This window comes from Astyanax mexicanus, chromosome 1, assembly GCF_023375975.1.
Source record: "Astyanax mexicanus isolate ESR-SI-001 chromosome 1, AstMex3_surface, whole genome shotgun sequence".
Lineage (NCBI taxonomy): Eukaryota > Metazoa > Chordata > Actinopteri > Characiformes > Acestrorhamphidae > Astyanax > Astyanax mexicanus.
The window spans coordinates 40,092,717-40,113,396 of record NC_064408.1 but is presented as its reverse complement, the minus strand read 5'-3'; the positions used below and the strand labels follow the sequence as shown (position 1 = coordinate 40,113,396).

At 36.8% G+C, this 20,680-nt stretch overlaps 4 protein-coding genes across 4 annotated transcripts; all 4 read left to right on the top strand.

Moving 5' to 3' along the window:
* Positions 1 to 3,182: 3,182 nt before the first annotated feature.
* On the top strand, positions 3,183 to 4,169 carry LOC111191808 (trace amine-associated receptor 13c-like). Its single transcript, XM_022667828.2, has one exon. It carries the CDS (start codon positions 3,201 to 3,203, stop codon positions 4,167 to 4,169), a length of 969 nt encoding a protein of 322 aa, XP_022523549.2. The 5' UTR covers positions 3,183 to 3,200.
* A 1,861-nt stretch (positions 4,170 to 6,030) lies between these two features.
* LOC107197466 (trace amine-associated receptor 13c-like) lies at positions 6,031 to 7,135 on the top strand. Its single transcript, XM_015604389.3, has one exon. The coding sequence runs from the start codon at positions 6,052 to 6,054 to the stop codon at positions 7,018 to 7,020; it is 969 nt and encodes a 322-aa protein (XP_015459875.3). The 5' UTR covers positions 6,031 to 6,051; the 3' UTR covers positions 7,021 to 7,135.
* Positions 7,136 to 8,979: 1,844 nt separating this feature from the next.
* Positions 8,980 to 10,473, top strand: LOC111191805 (trace amine-associated receptor 13c-like). The gene has a single exon (XM_022667812.2). It carries the CDS (start codon positions 8,980 to 8,982, stop codon positions 9,964 to 9,966), a length of 987 nt encoding a protein of 328 aa, XP_022523533.2. The 3' UTR covers positions 9,967 to 10,473.
* A 4,003-nt stretch (positions 10,474 to 14,476) lies between these two features.
* LOC103033136 (trace amine-associated receptor 13c-like) lies at positions 14,477 to 17,059 on the top strand. Its single transcript, XM_015608504.3, has one exon. It carries the CDS (start codon positions 14,974 to 14,976, stop codon positions 15,958 to 15,960), a length of 987 nt encoding a protein of 328 aa, XP_015463990.3. The 5' UTR covers positions 14,477 to 14,973; the 3' UTR covers positions 15,961 to 17,059.
* Positions 17,060 to 20,680: the final 3,621 nt, after the last annotated feature.

Genomic DNA, 20,680 nt, shown 5'->3' with positions numbered 1-20,680 from the left:
ATTTTTCTCCTCTCAGGTGTTTATTTTCCTCTCAAATTCACAGCTCTTCTTGTGTGCCATGCGAATTACCTGGGGCTGCAGTTTTCGCTCTAGTGATTTTTTTTGCACTCGAGTTTTGAAAGGGGTGCTTTTGACAGTTTGGGGGCGGGGTCAGTGTTGCCTCCCTCAGGGAACGCCGATATCTCCAGGGATTGTGATGGACCGCCTAGCCCCAAGAGACAGAGGAGGACAGAGAAAGATAGACAGCTGGAGAGTTAGCTAGCTGGCTATGCTAACAACCCGCTCTCCGGCTTTTGGGCAGAGGCCACCAGGTTCTGATTCAAAATATCCTGATATTTCAGAGTTCATGATCTTATTTATCCTTACAAGATTCCCAGGTCCTTTGGAGGAGAAACAGACCCACAGCATCACTGATCCTCCCCCATGCTTAACAGCAGAGGCGGTTCTTTAATCAGGCAGTTCAGGCGGTTCAAATTAGGCATTTGCCTAGGGCCTCGACCAAATCTGTCCTTCATAGGGGCCCCCAAATCAGACCATCCCAGCTCCAGTAAATACACCTAAAACAATGTTAATTTGTTATTTATGTAAAGTAAAGAAAAAACATATGTCTATTAAAAAAACAACAGAAATATCAGTAGAATACAGAATTAATGTCTAAATACTAATTGTCCAAACACACATACCCCCCTCCGTTACTTGCATTGAACTAGTCCATAATATGGTGACGTAGCAATGTGCCACACGACGTGACTTCAAACCAAAACAGCGGGAACTGTACGCGACTAAAGTGAGAGCTGTCACGTGAAAATGAAGCGGAGTTATGATAGTGGTTCTGCTAAACGAAAGAAACGGGCAGAGAGCGAAAGAATCGCAGATGCACTGCCAAAATTCACCTCCTTTTTACACCTCCTGGACCGATCAGGGTTTTGGGGCAGTTTCCGATCGTCTTTCACCACGATCGGCCAATCGCCGATACCGATATTGGGCGGGGCCAAATGCCACATTTATGCCATACAGGTGCCAGACGAACCTGGTACAGATTCCCCTAATTACATCCACGCCTAAGCAAACACTGGTAATTTACTGGTAATAGTGTTACTGACCAAAATAAACGCTTTTTAGGAGAGAAATGTTATTTGTAAATATTTATAAGACAATACCTGACAAAATCTGTTTTAATGATGTTAATAAACATCAATGTGACAGCGCTAGTCACAGTTTCACCTCAGCAAAGGAGGAGGACGTGAATCACTTATCTAACCAGCCTTTAACGTTACTGATTTCTGCCCCAATAACCCTTTCAATAACCTCCAATAGCCTTTAATAGTCTTCAGTAGCCTTCAACAGTCTAACCTTGCAGCCGTGGTGTGTCCACTAAACTCCGTAGTTATAAACATCCTGAGGTTAGCAGCGCTAACTGACCTGTTTATAATGTAATCCCAGCAGTGACTCCGTGACGGCTGCTCTAAACTGCTGCTGTTAGCTGCTTGGGCTGAAAGATGAACTGTAGAGAGCTGTATTATCCGTTTAGTGGGGTTAAAACCTTTATTTTCTACACAGATTAACTTTAAAAACTGTAATAAAGGCTCCGGACTGGCTGAGCTGAGCCTGTAGCCCGTGGCTGGGCTGTAGCTCTGACTGAGTAAAGACAGCGTGGCTTGTGCTGCTGCTGCAGCTCCGACTAGTGGTTGGATGAGGAACTGCAGCTTCCTGTAAACGAGCAGTTTCACTGGCCATCCACACACAGCCCTGATAAACTGTTTAACCCTAAACTACTGAATCAGATCGGCTAAAATAGGAAGAATATCTGCCGATCGCCGATACCGATACACTGCCGATCAATCGTTCCATCTCTAGTTATTTGGTTTATGTGTGTGTTTCAAGAATGAGGGCCCCTTGTTTTTATTTTGCCTAGGGCCCCAAAATGGCTAGATCCTCCCCTGCTTAACAGTGGGCATAAGGTGTTTTTTCTGCGTACTCATCCTTAGTGTTGCAACAGACTTTCATCTTTTGTTGCCAAAAAGGTCTGTCTTGGTCTCCTCTGACTAAAGCAGACGGTCCCAATTAAAATCCAAATACCGCTTCTTAAACTCCACCAGCTTAGATAGATAGATTCTTTATTGATCCCCGAGGGGAAATTCTAGACATCCAGCAGCAGTTCTGATTATATACACTTCTGATTATAACTCAGAAAAGGATTTTTCTGTGCTGCATGTCTCCCAAAGAGCTCGTTGGTATGTAGATAGCGGCTGATGCGCCTTACAGTGAGCTTTGGAGAACTTTTTATTTCTCTTACCATCTTTCTCACTTTGTGTGGTGGCAACATACTCTTGTGTCCTCTTCCAGTTCAGTGTCACTGTTCCAGATGTTTTCAATTTTTTGATGATTGCTCTGACTGTAGATAAGTGTATCTGCAGGTGATTTTCTTGTAGCCACTTCCTGATTTATGAAGGTTGACACACATAAGTCTTGCTTGATTAGTGTGTTCTCTTGTCTTTCCCATGTTTAAGATTGAGTAATGGAAATAGGCCTCTGTGTAACACCATATTTATGCCCAGGGAAACAGAAAGTGATGAATTGCTAATTAAAGGTTCCTCAATACTTTGGTCCAGTTTATGAACTACAGTAGAAATAAATTAAATGGTTAAAAACATTTATTTTCAAGAAATTGTTAAGGGTGCCAATAATTGTTGAACAGGTAATTTTATAATTTAATATTTTTTTTTTATTCACTTGAGTTGAAGTTTGCTTTTTTTTTTTCAGAGTGAGTTTATGCTTCTGCAATAAAAATATATATTTATTGTAAGGCGTTTAACACTTTTTAATTAGGGGTGCCAATAATTATAGAGAGCACAGTACACACAGCAACTCTACCCCACCATAATTTCATGTATATTACCATACTAAAGTAAACATGATCAAGTACATAACTAAAAGAGTGGATGTGTTTCAAGATTTTCTATTTCTGTTAACTACACAAGGAATGAGCTGTGACATCAGGAATTTAATTGTCATTCAAACAAGGGGGCGTGACCAGGTTTAGAGCCAATACAAATAGCAGACCTCATACTGTATTTTAATCTGCAGTACCTTTAACCTATGCTCATGAAAACGTTTATTTATTTATTTATTTATTTATTTATTTTTTAAATTTTATTTACTTATTTTTGCCAAGTTTAAATGTTGGATTCACAAATCTTATGGAACTTAATCAGTCTGGTCAGTGTGACAGGTTTTCCTGCGCTGAGAGATCTGTATCTGCTGTGTCTGTGTTTCTGTATATCTGTGCAGCTGCTGTAGTTCTGTTAACAGTGTTTGGAAATCTGCTCATCATTATCTCTGTCTGTCACTTTAAGCAGCTCCACACTCCAACTAACATGCTCATCCTCTCTCTGGCTGTATCAGACTTTCTGGTTGGAGTCTTTGTGATGCCGACTGCATTAGTATGGATGATTGAATCCTGTTGGATGTTTAGTGCAGGTTACTGTTTGTTTTATATATTAATCTCTTATTTTCTAACAAACATATCGATAAATACTGTTGCTCTCATTGCAGTTGATCGGTATTTTGCTCTCTCTAACCCGTTTCTTTACACTAAAATTGCCACTCTGAGCACCATGTGTATTGTAGTTTTATGTAACTGGTTTATATTGTTGTTGTATAACATAACCCTTCAGTACTTCAACGGATATTATGCAAACCTGACAATGTGTCCTGGAGACTGTTTTTTTATGATGGATAAAATTTGGTCTCTAGTTGATCCTCTGTTTACGTTTGCTCTCCCCTGTTCTGTTATTATAATACTGTATGGTTTAGTTTTTGTTATTGTAAAGAAACATGCCACCGCTATCAGAGAGCTTAATACTGTGACCAGGACTCACATGACAGACTCGATGAAATCAGAGAGAAAAGCTGCAAAAAATCTTGGCATCTTAGTGTCAGTGTTTTTAGCTTGTTTATTTCCATACTTTATTTATACTGTGTTGGGTAATTTAATAGAAATCGAAGTAGGAAACTTTCAGAAAGTCTTGATGTTGGTTTATCTTAATTCTGCCATTAATCCAGTTATTTATGCTTTGTTTTATCCTTGGTTTAGAAAATGTGTTAAAATAACATTAACACTTCAAATATTAAACACAGATTCTGCACTGATAAATGTTCTTTCATGAACAAATAACAAACAAACATTTCACCCTTTGATTATGTTTATGCATTATTTTAAATAAATGCTTGGGAATTTGTTCAGTCTGACTGTTGTTTGTGCTCTAAAAATGGTCAAATATGTTTAGTAATATTCTGATGTGCATATAAAGTGTAGTATCACTGTGTCAGGGGAAAAATTATTTTGTTTTGATTAAGGCTGCTTTCACAAATGCCAACAAATCTGAATATAAGAGGGTGCCAGACAATTTAATGCTTTAAAAACAACTAAAAGCACTTTAAACTGAATTCTGTATTCGACAGGTAGCCAATGAAGTGAGGCGAGAACTGGTGTTATATGTTCTCTTTATTTGGTTCTTGTCAATAATCTGCATGCAGCATTCTGGACTAACTGTAAGCGATGCAGAAGGGACTGGTTAATCCCAATGAATAAAGAATTACAGTAGTCTATTCGTGAAGAGATAAATGCATGGATAACTTTCATAAGGTCAGAAAAACTGAGAAAAGGCTTTAGTTTTGAAATGTTTCTGAGCTGGAAGAAACTTCTTTTTCCCACAGAGTTGATTTGTTTATCAAATCTGAGGTCTGTGTCGAAAACAACACCCAGATTTCTCACTGAAGACTTAACATATGATGACATGTGACCAGGGTTATTAGAAACATTGTTACAGAGATGAGAGGTACCAAAAATAATAAGCTCTGTTTTGCTTTCATTTAGCTGCAGGAAATTGACAGCCATCCACGTCTTGATGTCCTCAAGACAATTCTTGAGTGACATAAAGGAACCATTGTCATTGGGTCTAATAGGAAGATACAGCTGTATGTCATCAGCATAAAAATGAAAATTAACATTATGCTTCCTAATAATTTGACCTAAAGGTAGCATGTATAGCGAAAAGAGGATGGGCCCTAGAATAGACCCTTGTGGAACACCACACCTCACATCAGCAGAAGAGGAATAGCAGTTGGCCAAATGAAAAAAGTCTGAAAAAATCCTATCTTCAAGGTAGGATTAAACCACTTCAGGGCCACACCCTCTAGCCCCCACCCACTCTTTTAATCGGCCACTAAGTATATTATGATTAACCGTGTCAAACGCAGAGCTTAGATCAAATAACATAAGGATGGCGCCATTTCCTGAATTGACAGTTAGTAAGAGGTCATTTGTCACCTTAAAATGCGCAGTTTCAGTGCTGTGCATAGCCTTAAAACCAGACTGAAAAGTCTCAAAAACACTATTATGTTTTAAGAATGGTAGAAGCTGAGAGTACACAACCTTTTCAAGTAATTTAGCTAAAAATGGCAATATGGAGATTGGGCGATAGTTACTAACAATTGTAGCATCAAGATTCTGCTTTTTAAGCAAAGGAGAAACTACAGCATGTTTAAAAACTGCAGGAACCATACCCGTGGCTAGAGAGCTGGTCCTAGGATATCAAACGTGGCCTTCATCAGCTGTGGGGGCATAACATCTAATGGAGTGGTTGTTGGCTTAGTGCTCAGCACTATGTGTATATATGTATAAGACAATACCTGACAAAATCTGTTTTAATGACGTTAATAAACATCACTGTGACAGCGCTAGTCGCAGTTTCACCTCAGCAAAGGAGGAGGACGTGAATCACTTATCTAACCAGCCTTTAACGTTACTGATTTCTGCCCCAATAACCCTTTCAGTAACCATTTCTGTTAACTACACAAGGAATGAGCTGTGACATCAGGAATTGAGTTGTCATTCAAACAAGGGGGAGTGAGCAGGTTTAGAGCCAATACAAATAGCAGACCTCATACTGTATTTTAATCTGCAGTACCTTGAACCTAAGCTCCTAAAAAAAAAATATATTTCCTTAATTATTTTTGCCAAGTTTAAATGTTGGATTCACAAATCTTATGGAACTTAATCAGTCTGGTCAGTGTGACAGGTTTTCCTGCGCTGAGAGATCTGTATCTGCTGTGTCTGTGTTTCTGTATATCTGTGCTGCTGCTGTAGTTCTGTTAACAGTGTTTGGAAATCTGCTCATCATTATCTCTGTTTGTCACTTTAAGCAGCTCCACACTCCAACTAACATGCTCATCCTCTCTCTGGCTGTATCAGACTTTCTGGTTGGAGTCTTTGTGATGCCGACTGCATTAGTATGGACGATTGAATCCTGTTGGATGTTTAGTGCAGGTTACTGTTTGTTTTATATATTAATCTCTTATTTTCTAACAAACATATCGATAAATACTGTTGCTCTCATTGCAGTTGATCGGTATTTTGCTCTCTCTAACCCGTTTCTTTACACTAAAATTGCCACTCTGAGCACCATGTGTATTGTAGTTTTATGTAACTGGTTTATATTGTTGTTGTATAACATAACCCTTCAGTACTTCAACGGATATTATGCAAAAATGACAATGTGTCCTGGAGACTGTTTTTTTATGTTGGATGAAATTTGGTCTCTAGTTGATCTTCTATTGACATTTGCTCTCCCCTGTTCTGTTATTATAATACTGTATGGTTTAGTTTTTGTTATTGTAAAGAAACATGCCACCGCTATCAGAGAGCTTAATACTGTGACCAGGACTCACATGACAGACTCGATGAAATCAGAGAGAAAAGCTGCAAAAAATCTTGGCATCTTAGTGTCAGTGTTTTTAGCTTGTTTATTTCCATACTTTATTTATACTGTGTTGGGTAATGTAATAGAAATCGAAGTAGGAAACTTTCAGAAAGTCTTGATGTTGGTTTATCTTAATTCTGCCATTAATCCAGTTATTTATGCTTTGTTTTATCCTTGGTTTAGAAAATGTGTTAAAATAACATTAACACTTCAAATATTAAACACAGATTCTGCACTGATAAATGTTCTTTCATGAACAAATAACAAACAAACAGTTCACCCTTTGATTATGTTTATGCATTATTTTAAATAAATGCTTGGGAATTTGTTCAGTCTGACTGTTGTTTGTGCTCTAAAAATGGTCAAATATGTTTAGTAATATTCTGATGTGCATATAAAGTGTAGTATCACTGTGTCAGGGGAAAAAATATTTTGCTGCTTTCACAAATGCCTTTTTTTTGGTCTGGACTTTCAGACTTTGCAGTTTGAGTCCACAGTACCACAGTAGCAGGTGTGAAAGGGGCCGCAAACCATGACAACGGAACGAAGGATCAGAATTTGGTCCAACCAAAAGAGATCTCAGTCCGGATCTACTGAATCGTGGTTCAGATCACCTGCAGAGTAAAAACTATTTTCTAGATGGCTCAGACTTTCAGATTAATTAGTAGAAGCAGAGATAGTCTTTAAACAAACCAGAGGAAAAAAGCAACAAGTGCTATATGAGCAATTTACAATCTGCTTTACTGGAAATCTTAGAACCTTTTTCTGCCACTATGTTGTTTAAGAAAAAAAAGACTAGTTTGAGATATGTGTCTGTCAAGAAACGTTTACCAGAAATTATAAAATTAATATTGTTTAAGCTTTAGATTGTTTTACTCAGCACAGTGATTAAATAGTGTATACGTAATATAAAGTGATGCATGAACTTGAACTTGGATATAAGCTTATTAGCATTTTTTAAGCCCTCATCATAGTTATAGTTATGGTGTTTAATTGCATTTCATTGTATTTAGCTGTATTGCAGTAGCTTTTTTAAATGTGTGGATATTTGTAGTTAAGCTTGCTATCCAGCTCCACACTCCAACTAACATGCTCATCCTCTCTCTGGCTGTTTCAGACTTTCTCATTGGAGCTTTTGAAATGCCAGTGTTATTAATCCGAATGAATGAAGCATGCTGGATTTCTAGGAGAGTATATTGTATGTTTTACTTTTTCAGGTGCTTATTTTTTTTTTTCTTATAAGCATGTCTATATATGAGATTTCTATTTTGCTCTTTCCAACCCATTTCTCTACTCTAAAGCAGTCTCTGTAAACACAGTAGGCCTACATGTAGTGGTTTTATGTGACTGGCTTGTTTTGCTTTCATATATTTTAGCACATTTATACTTCAACTTCCACAATCATTTTTTTTCTTAAATGACATGAAGTTCTAAACCAGGTGAATAAATGAGGATTAAGCCATTATGTTAAGTTAAGCAATTATGACGTTGCCTAACATGGTCTTGGAGGATGTTGTTGATAAGTTTTGCTATTCGAATCATATAAAAAAAATCGTCAAGACTTGAGAAAAATCAGTTTCATCCTTTAGTTTCCTTCCTAAATTTAAATGAGGTTGTAAGTGCTATGGAGGTGTATCAGAGCTGGTCAAGGTGTTATTGGTACTAAGAGTAATATGTATGAATAAGCTTTCTTTTTTTTATTTAGACCACAGTAATCTTTACATGGACAAAGATTGTAAAATCAGCTCCAGTGTATGACTTGTAGGAACAGATTAGGGCTTGTACTAGAGCCTCATGTACATATTCATCCCTATCTGATTTATCTGCATGTGTAATTGATTGTATACTAAGTCTATAGCATAACCATATTCTATATGGGGACAAGACCTGGTCTTGTTGAATAGTTATTTTGCTTTGACTCACCACTCCTTTAGTTGACTCCTTTAGTTAAATTAAAAATGTATTGTCTGATTTCATATGCCAGATTAAGAATCCTAAAGTGGATTACATCAGATGAGAGTTAATTTTTTTTATCACATCAGAACATGATTCATTTAGCTAAACATTTTACAAAGGGGGTGTGAACACCAATTAAAGAGTATAAATTTCTGAGCTGAGCATTTCAGCCCTTCAGTTCAATTTAGTTTATGTGACCATGAAGCTGGATACTATTATATTATATATATTACAGTGAACTTTTCAAAGCTATAGAAGGATGAATATTACTGGGTTTAACCAAACTGATGGGTGTCTTCCTTATGCCTGTCCAGAGAGATCTGTATCTACTGCAGTTTATGTGTTACTGTATATCTGTGCTGCTGCTGTAGTTCTGCTAACAGTGTTTGGAAATCTGCTCATCATTATCTCTGTTTGTCACTTCAAGCAGCTCCACACTCCAACTAACATGCTCATCCTCTCTCTGGCTGTGTCAGACTTTCTGGTTGGAGCTTTTGTGACTCCAATAGTATTAATCTGGACGATTGAATCGTGTTGGATTTTTAAGAGGGTTTATTGCATGTTTTTTCTCTCAGGTGCTTATTTTCTTACAAGCATGTCTATATATAGCATCGCTCTGATTGCTGCTGATCGTTATTTTGCTCTTTCTAATCCATTTTTCTACACTGAAGCAGTCTCTGTGAACACAATGTGTGTTGTGGTTTTATGTGAATGGCTTATTCTGCTTTCATATATTTTAGCACTCCTGTACTTAAACTTCCCCTATGTAAATTTTATAAAGTGTCCTGGAGACTGCTTTTTATTATTAGATGAGATCTGGTCTTTAGTTGATCTTGTGGTAACATTTGTCTTTCCTTTTACTGTTATAATTGTACTGTATGTTCTCATTTTTATTATTGCCAAAAAACATGCCACTGCTATCAGAGAGCTTAATGCTCAAACACGGACTCAGACATCAGGAAATACATCAGAGTCAGTATCAGAGAGAAAAGCAGCGAGAGCTGTCAGTATTTTAATATTTGTGTTTATGGCTTGTTTATTTCCTTATTTCATGTACACATTGTTAGGAAGTGTAGTTAAAATGGAATTTGAATCTTTTCGGAATGTCTTGATCCTGCTTTATCTAAACTCTGCTATTAATCCAATTATTTATGCTTTGTTTTACCCATGGTTTAGGAAATGTGTTAAACTAATTCTCACTTTTCAAATATTCAAAACAGATTCTGCACTGATAAACATTCTCTGAAAAGAAAAAAAGCTATTTGTACTCTAAGTATTGACTCTAAAGGAGAAAACAAGTATGAAAAAAAAAAACAATTCTTATTGCTTTGGGCCCTGTATTCTCAGGTTCAATTCCAAAAATGCCAATTTTAATTTAATTTTATATATATATGATATAAATCTAAACGTATATCAAGTAGCATTGCAATGTTAATTTCTTTGCTGGAAATCATATACAGCCCAAGACTTTTCACAGACAAACAACCTTTTGTCTTTTATAAATGTTTCTAAAACCTTTATAAACATCTCTGCCTGCACCACCTATAGAGATCTATAAATGCTAAGCAGCTCTTCTATACCCTTCTACATGTAGAAACAAACATGCTGCGTAACTGGTTGTCCAGTTATATACAAGTTACTCATAACATGGAAGGGCTATGTGCAAAACGAGCTCAAGTATTTTTTTTTTTTCACGGTTTATGAAGTATAATAAAATGTATGTACATAACCAAGAAAGCAACTTTTAAGCAGATGGGCCTCCAAAAGAGTGAATTTTCAGCATCTACAACTACAGACGGACCCAAATTAGTATTTGTAGTTGTTTACACAGCACTAAAACACGGTTAAAATAAGTTTTAAAAAATCATTTTGGCAAATGAAAAAAGAAATCAGTAGTGAACAGAAACTTTAGAGAACCAGCAGCTTTTTAGGTCGGTTAAACTTTTTTTTTTTTTATTATATGTTAATATTGGTGTCCCTTTTCACATCCTTGAGGAGTGTTCTTCTGATGACCTTTCAGAGCCATGTTAAAGATGGAACATCTTCGAAAACTATTACTTATTATTATTGCCTTGTTATTGCCATCAATGGATAATTTATTTTTATAAATATAATACTATGTACAGTGCTTCTGGTTTTGAGCATCATTGTGTGTTACAGAATGTACTGTGAATGTCAAATTAATAAAAAAATAAATATATAAATAAAACAAATATTGTTAATGCTTCGGTCCAGACCAAGAGAACCAAACCACAAGTAACCTCAATTTAGAAAAGATATTAGCCTATGTCCAAAAAGAAATGCTATTTAAAAATACACCTCCTTTATTTTCATTATTAACATACCGTATTTTTCGGACTATAAGGCGCACCGTATTATAAGACGCACTATCAAAGAACGCCTATTTTCTGCTATTTTTCCATACATAGGGCGCATCGCATTATAAGGCGCGTTAAGTGACACTAGAAAGGGTGCCTATATCAAAGTGAACAGGGGTGGCGCCATGTTTCCCTTCCCCCACCGGGGGTGGTCGCTTGCCGGTGGAGCGTCTCAGTATACAAATCTAACGTTAGCTCTTTCAAAGTCAAACGAGTGCTGGATATTAATCTACACAGATTCCTCTCCTGAAAACTGTTTATTTGGGTGAGTAACGTGCTTCAGTTTATTTACAGTAAGCTTAGATTTCCAGATGTCCACTAAGGCTTGCTGCACCAGCGTTAGCATAGCTATCCGCTAGCACGCTAGCTAGTCACCTAAACTAGTAAAGTTAACCCAAACTTAAACGACAGCGTTACACTGAGTAATCCTGCGTGTTCTGGTAAGACAGTGAGATATTAGCTAGCGATTCGTCCCCCGTAGCTTGTTTTAACACGGTAAACAAGCAGATTACAGGCTGATAAAACTCACCTCTGAGAGAGTTAGCGCTTAGCATCTAGCTAATGCTAGCCAGGCAAAGCAGCACAGACTTACAGGCCGATAACTCACCTCTGAACGGTGAACGCTTAGCGATTAGCATCTAACTCTAATAATACTGCTCCAGCAGTATTAAAAGTGCTAAATTTAGAAAATACTGATCTCTGAACAGTGAAAAAGCTAGCTAGCTAAGCGGTTAGCATCTAGCTAATGCTATTGCTGCTCCAGCCTCGGAGCGGCACGGCTCTGCACGGAGTGTGTGTTTACTGCTCCTTACACCTGACGGGTAAAATTTAGATAATACTGATCTCTGAACAGTGAATAAGCTAGCTAATGCTATTTGCTGCTCCAGCCTCGGAGCTGCACGGCTCTGGACTCTGTATAGCACTGAAACTCTGTATAACGCTGCACGGAGTGTGTGTTTACTGCTCCTTACAACCTGACGAGTAAAATCCATACAAAAGGCGCACCGTATTATAAGACGCACTGTCAATTTTTGTGAAAATTAAAAGTTTTTAAGTGCGCCTTATAGTCCGAAAAATACGGTAGATTCTCTTCTATTATATTCAATATAGTAGTAGTAATAGTATAAGTAGGAAAAAATACATTTTTTATAAAAATGCATTTTAAAAAATCTGCTTATTAGTTACAAATTCATCATAGCATAAATTAAGCATGTTCAAGAACTTAGTTAGCAATGCCACAAGCTAGAAAAACTCCTTAATAGCTGCCTATATGTTATTTATCCAGCTAGATGTTATGTGAGGATACTAAACACTGCCTGGGAAAGAAGTCACACACTAATACCTAACTTAATTTATAGTACACATAAATTGTAGAATATTTACAAGGATATTTTAGATGTGGGTACTATTTAACGGTGCTTTTATTGTTGGCAATATGAACTGCATTCATTTCTTAAATGTGTTTTTGTACTGAGCCAGAGACATTTAGGTTACAGGTTTTCTTTGGGGTTCTCCTTTTTAAATGAAATGAATAATCATAAGACTCTCAGTAACTCGGGTCATCCACCTGACAGACTCATTGTGTGGGCCCGTTCAGCTCTATCATCACATCACCGGGAGTGATCTCCAGTCTCCAGACTACGATACCCAGGATTAGGGGTGTGCCATCATATCGTATACGATAATATCATCACAATTTTTTTATATCGTAAACGATATTACACCCTAAAAAATCGTGCCACATCACCCATCCCATTTTCCCATTATAGATCTACTAGAGACATATTATATCTGTCCAGTATCATTTATTTTACTTTAATCCTGGATATATGGAGATATTTGGAGTGCATTATTACAGGCTATTACATTTTTAATGCTATTACAAATCTCATAAAATTCTTGTATTTTTTAATATCTCAGTTAGGGGTGTGCAAAATTATATTATATGTAATAATATATATTTTTTCTTGCAGTGAATAGTGTATTTTTTAAATCGCCAAGAGTGTCGTTATCGCGAAAATACCATGAAATATCGTGATATTATTTTAGGGCCATATCGCCCACCCCTACCCAGGATGCACCACACACTTACTCTGACTCACAATCACATGACACTGCACACCTCCACATGACACTGCACACCTCCAGGAAGTCAATCACCTGAATTCTGAACACCTGCTCACTGGCCTAACTAACCCACTTTACTCCACTTTACTCATTGCTGAGTATTGTCGGATTTTTCACTCTACAACAAGTTTTGTTTCTTTGCCTGTCATTTCCATTTGTGTATGACCTTGTTTCTTCACGCTGTTTCTTGCCTGCCCTCTGATACCTCCTTGCCTGAGTATGACCCCTCAGACTGTTTCTAGTTTATGGTATGTTCTCTTTCTCTTGCTGCTGTTCACTGGTTTTGCCCTGCTCATTTTGACTACGCCTTGTATTGCCCATTTTGTTGCCAGGACAGTTGTAGCAACTTCTGAACATTCGCTAGATCATCAACAGACTTAGAAACGATCAGAAGACTAAAACGCAATTCTTTGGTTTTTTTTTTTTTTTTTTTTACTTTTTGGAGTGAAAAAATTAATATCTGTAGATGTTTACCTGAGTAATCAGAGATCATGTAGCAGTTCAAATAAAGACCATCTACACTTTCCCAACAAACTTTTACAGACCTGCTACTATGATTAGGATCACACTTAGGTTTTGTACTGAGTTAAGGTTCGGTTTTGGACTAAGGTTAAGGTTAGGGTTATGTTTTAGGTAAGTGGATGGAGCACATTAGTGGAAGTAGCATACTGCATTAAGGCTATTTCATGTAACAAATCAACAGTACTTAATGTAAGTAAGGCATCAACAGCACATATTTACAATATTTACATCAGTGTATTTAGATGCTTCACTACTACTACTGCATTATGTTGTTAATATGTTACTGATACTCAGTTAAGAGTTTATTAAACTCTGAATTCACATGTTAAGCACTTACCAGTTTTTTTAAGTGTGACTTTAAAAAGACAGGTCGGCAAGACCCTGTTTACACCTGGTCACTTGAGTATCAGAATTATATTAGGATAAGGAACCTAAACCAAGAACAACAGCAGTAAAATGTGTTTGCAATGGCTGCACTCAAATCTAAACAGCTGTTTTCTCCTGATTGAATACTGAAGCTATTGCCTTCCATCTTTAGCACAGCACAGAAAAAACTGTAACAAGTAGATTTTTCACTCTGACTAACCAAAGATGCATTTGAAGTGTAAATGCATGTGGTACGTATCTTATCTGGATATATCCAAACACAATCAGATATGTATAAAGTACTAGAGACCCAGACTTGAGTAAAAATACAAGTACTCTATTGGAAAAAGTGTCCTGAGTAGAAGTTCTGAGTAGAAGTGTTCTTTGAGTTTTACACATTAAAACAAACATTTTTGAACTTAAGTATTGCAAGTAGTTTATTCTAAAATGTTCTAATCAAGAACTGAATGTTTTTAAAAAGATCAGCTTGATCGCTTGATTAACTCAATGATGAGCAGCTTTATAAGAGCAGATCAAATTAAAATAATAAAAAAATGAATAATAAGCAAAGGACATTCACAGCAGACTATAGGACACAAAACAATCAATATGCATAAACGAGGGCTGTATGATTATTTAAGGATAATGTGATTGCATCAGGTACCCAATTGCTCACCACACTGTTACTAGGGGGTGTGAACGTTATGAAATTATATAAACCTCTGATCTGCTCGCTCTGCTTAACCAAACTTTCTTAATGAAGTCATGAATCTGGATAATATTATTATCATAGTGTTGCAAAAGAAGATCTGAATTTTACATTACAGTTTTATATTACTTTAAATTATCCTTATAGAAGGATGAATGTTACCGGGTTTAACCAAACTGATGGGTGTCTTCCTTATGTCTGTTCAGAGAGATCTGTATCTACTGCAGTTTATGTGTTACTGTATATCTGTGCAGCTGCTGTAGTTCTGTTAACAGTGTTTGGAAATCTGCTCATCATTATCTCTATTTGTCACTTCAAGCAGCTCCACACTCCAACTAACATGCTCATCCTCTCTCTGGCTGTATCAGACTTTCTGGTTGGATCTTTTGTGATGCCGATGTTATTAATCTGGATGATTGAATCCTGTTGGATTTTTGAGAGAGTTTATTGTATTTTTTTTCTTCTGACGTCCTACTTTTTTACAAGCACATCTATTTATAGCATCGCTCTGATTGCTGCTGATCGTTACTTTGCTCTTTCTAATCCATTTATTTACACTGAATCAGTTTCTGTGAACACAATGTGTGTTGTGGTTTTATGTAGCTGGTTTATATTGCTGGTATATATTTTAGCACTCTTATACTTCAATATACCAGTTGTAAAATTATTGATGTGTCCTGGAGACTGCTTTTTATTATTAGATGAGATCTGGTCTTTAGTTGACCTTGTGGTAACATTTGTCTTTCCTTTTACTGTTATAATTGTACTGTATGTTCTCATTTTTATTATTGCCAAAAAACATGCCACTGCTATCAGAGAGCTTAATGCTCAAACACGGACTCAGACATCAGGAAATACATCAGAGTCAGTATCAGAGAGAAAAGCAGCGAGAGCTGTTACTACTTTAATATTTGTGTTTATGGCTTGTTTATTTCCTTATTTTGTTTACACATTGTCAGGAGATACTGATCAAATAGAATTTAATTCGTTTCAAAATGTATTTATCCTGCTTTATCTAAATTCTGCTATTAATCCAGTTATTTATGCTTTGTTTTACCCATGGTTTAGGAAGTGTGTTAAACTGCTTCTAACTTTTAAAATATTTAAAACAGATTCTGCACTAATGAACGTGCTCTGAAGAATTACAAGGCTATTATAGTTTGAAGGAGAATCAGGAGAACACTTTTTTAAATTATTAAATGTTTTTTTTTTTTAACCTGGAAAGGACCTGGTGAACATGTTAAGCATGTCACTAAACTGGGTGAGTAAAGTTAATAAGTTAATAATAAGCGTCACAAGTTATAGTTCTTAAGACAGTAAAAAAACACTGTTAAATGGTTAAGTAACATCTTAATTAATTATTAATTGGCACTAGTAAAGACTTGATTAAATGTTACTAAATTTTAATACTTAACAGTGCTGTAAATAATAATGAATTGAGACATTAGCTACATGTAATGTTGAATAATGCCTCAACTATTGTCAATTAATAACTTGTTTAGACTTTCTGTTGTAAGTACTGTTAATTAATCTTCCTTTATTTTAAAGTGTTACCGATGATTGTTATCAGTGTAGGCAATGACAAAGCAAGTCCCTAAAGACATACAATTGATAGATGCTTGGAAAACATTAGGAGCATTACTTAGTCTAAATGCAGGACAGCATACTCATAAAGTCCAGTAATGAAAATGTTTTTTTTCATTCACTCCATTTTTCAATAATTTAATGCTTTATTGTGCAGACTAAATTTAAGATACATGGATGTTTTGCCAATCAGTACATATCAGTTTGATCATTCAGACCTCAGAAGATTATTTAGAAGATGTCTGGTGAGTGTCTGTTAACTTTGTGATCCAATGCAGTCTCCCATTTAAGCAATAAAAATGAAAGTCACACATTATTAAATATAATTACAGATTAAGTTATTAATGGATCTTTACTTCTGTATGTTCTTTAAGGTAAGGCAGTGGAATCACTGTTTTGTTTGTTTACTTGCACATATGTACAAATATCTATGAACTTGTTAAATGTTGGGTTCTTACAGAGCTTCAAGACCTGATGTATTCAAGTATTTCAAGTGAGTGATCAAAATTATGTCTAAAATAAAGTGTGTGTGTGTGTGTGTGTGTGTGTGTAAGAATCTGGAACATTTTACATAATTGAACTGTTAATTATTGAATGCCTATTTTGTATTGCCTTAAACATAGAGTCATACAAAAATATTCATTCTTCAATTTTTGAATAACATAATGGGGTCCTTATTTCATCTCAAAAAAATTTTTATTACATTTTACAACAATTTAAAAAGTAATCTATTCTATTTTTTAGTTAAATAAGCTACATTTCTAAATATTGTTTAAATAAAGCTTAAATGTCCATATGATTCAATATTAAAGGTTTATTAAAAGTTGTGCTTTAGAGTGCTTTTTTCGTACAACTTCTGTGATCTTAAGTAGATTTAAGTATGTGTTTTTTTAAACATATTTGTTAATACACTTGTGGTATATTGTAAATGTGCTACATTGTGTATTGATGCACATATTGTGTACACCTTTAAGTGCACTTTAAAGAGGACATGAAACATTTCAGTTTGTACAAGTTTTCTAAGGGATTAAATATAATAGAATTTATTTGGGGGGTAATTTTTATATAAAATGTTTACACACTAAATTATAGTATATTTATGTTTGTTACGTTTGCGCTAGGGCGCCGCCATGTTGCCCGTGCAGCACTGGTGACGTCACGAGTTTGTTTAGTGAAGAGCCCAGGTACATAACTAGCGTAAAAGAGCTTGTTGTTTGTGGAGATTATGGATGAAGACGAAGCTGAACTAGGCTAACATGGAGCATTTACTCAGAGACCTTTCCTGCAGAAACCTGACCAGAACTTTTTAGATGCTTTTCTGAGAGCGAGAGGTTTTGGAGGTGTATATTTTCTCTCTACGTGGAGCCGTGCAGAAATCCTGCAGCGCGTCCACAGCAGGTACTGCCATCCAGTTAACTAGCTTGTTTATATAACTTACATTTAGCTATTTAACATGTAAAGTCCAGAGTCCATTAAGACTGAATGAAACGTACATGATTTAAGTGGATATTGAAACACAGGTGCTGTTTGGTTGATAAACCGTTCAGTTTGGAAGTTAGAAGGCTTACTGGGTACTTAGCTTCATCTACTTAGTGTTAGTTAGTTAGCTAGCGTTGGATAGCTATGGTAAGATAGCTAGATAAGTAGCTAACGCTAGCTATGTTATCTTTTAACTGTCAGCTTATCTAGACTTCCGGTAAGTTACCTCTCGGTGCTCTGCTGGGTGAGCGCGTCGTTTGGCTGGTTCCTTGCGGCTCACAGCTGCTGCTGTTACAGTACCTCCAGTCGGACGGTCTGTACATCCCAGTTGTTCAGAGGAAAAATTAAAACGGATGAAAAAGCCTCGGACTTCAGTTTATTTGTCCGGCACTAATGCTCCCGACCCAAAAACCCTCTCCTCCACACAGTCCTGGTCTAGAAAGTGCTCGCTCCTAACCCCTAGCACTGCAGCTAACCGGAGGATTGTCGCGCTTCAGCGCAGCTAGCCACCGCTGAAGAACAGCTGTCTGCTTAAGAGGCGAGGTATGAAAGTGAAAGTGAATCTTTTTCTCATTCTTCAGCCTATAAAAGTCTACTATACCCAGTATTACTACACCCAGGGGCAATACAAAAGTGCCCCCCGCTTTGCATTGATTTTTGGTTTGGATTTTATTATCTGTTGAGGAACTAAATTACTGTAGGCTCATAGTTTATGTTAGTGAGGCGTTGGAGAACCAACCTCGTGAGGTCACTTTCAGCGCTGGGACAAGATGGCGCTGGGCTTACTTAAGAAAATGACATTTAGATTGCTTATTATTTTAATTCAGTTTCACTGACAACTGTTAAACTTATAAAATCTGAGTGAAAATACATCTTGTGAATTATACTAAATAATTGAAGTGTTTCATGTCCCCTTTAAGCAGTATTTAATGCCATTTTTATTTACTCACATATTGATAAATCCTATTTTCCCAAATGACAATAATAAAACTCATCATTCACTCTCACCAACAGTTTCATATTTTTCGCACTATAAGACACACTTAAATCCTTTTCCTAAAAATCTTCAGTGCGCCTTTTAATCCAGTGCGCAGTGTATGAATTTTATCAGTCAGGTTGTAAGGAGCAGTAAAGCCACTCTGCTAAAGTACAGCTTTATACAGAAGTTTTAGTTTATTTCTCCAGCAGCATTAGCATTAGCTGCTAACTGCACTAAGCGCTAGCTCTCTGGCCATTCAGGGATGAGTGTTATCGGCCGGTACCCTGCTGCTAACCCCAGTTAGTACTGCTGGAGCAGCATTAGCCGCTAACCGCGCTATGTGCTAGCTCTTTTGCTGTTCAAAGATAAGTAGATCAGACTGTGGTCTGCGCATTTACCATGTTAAAACAAGCTATGTGGGGCGGTAGCTAATATCACCCTGGCTTACCGGAACACTCAGGGTTCCTCAGTGTAGCTCTGTCAGGTGGCACTAGCCACTAACTGCTAGATGTTTAGCTTTTTACAAAGAGGCAGACCCTGTGGGGGAGGTGAGTGGCAGGCTATGTGGTGAATGAGGGGAGTGACTGACTGATACCATGTAAATTAAATTCAGTAATTTATTTTCGTGTCACACTGAAGAAACATTTTATTTATATTTATATCCTGCTCTGTAAATAGGGGGAGGGGTCAGTCAGCGGTGGCTTTGTGGATGTGCAGTTCATTTGCAGTGTGTTCGTGCAGCGGTGTGTGAGTGTTGTGGGGCGGGGCTCACGGCAGCAAGTGAAGAGCATGTGTGTTCATCTCAGAGTCTCCAAAAGTCTGCAATAACACCACAAAAACTTGCTAGATTTGTCGCTAGTCGCTTTTATACAAAAAAGTTTCTAGAGGGTCTGAAAAGTCGCTAAATATAGCGACAAAGTTGCTAAATTGGCAACACTGGATGGTAAGTACAGGAGGGAAAGTCACGCCCAGTATGCAAATATATGGTGCCAGGAGCCAATGGGAACAGTGTAAGTTACTCACTAACACTAGATTGGCCAAATATTTGGCACAACCTAAATGTCACTATTTTATGCTGAAACAACTCAGATTACATGAAAAGAACGTACTTTTTTGGCCATATATATATATATATATATATATATATATATATATATGGAAGGAATACATTCATTTAAGTGTACTTCCTAAGTTCTACTAAAGCACACTTTAAGGTTTATTTTTTTTAACATTCTTTCAAATAATACATTTTAATTCTTATTAAAATGTTAAAAATGGTTTTATATATGTTTAGAAGCAGAGGTGTGCAGACACAGACATCATAGACAACTCTGCCCTTTATCAACCAAAGTGCCCTTTTGAAACTGAAAATTATTATTATTAAGATTTTACTGAGGCCGGTTTGAAATTATTTTTTGAAAACCTGAGTGATTAAAAACGAGTGAAAACAGAATGCCCTGAAATCAGCTCACACACACCCGACCTCTCTCTTCCTCTGTCACATGACCCCGCGTGGTCGCGCGCAAGGCACACTAGATTTGCTGCAGCAGCAGTTCAGTTCAGGGAGTCTTCAGCACAGCACGCACAGCAACAGATAGGCTTCTTCTCCCCTGTGTCCCACCAGCCAGGTAACATACACATCAAGTAAAATCCTACTGTTTGCCCTCTAAGCCCAACGTGAAATCATTTTGTTGTGCAGTAAAATGTCTCATACAGCACCAAACTACTAAGCATCTTTAGCCGACTGGTCCCCAGGTAAACTAGCCGCTCTAGCCCAAATCAATGATAGATAACTTTTTTTTTTATAATGAAGTGT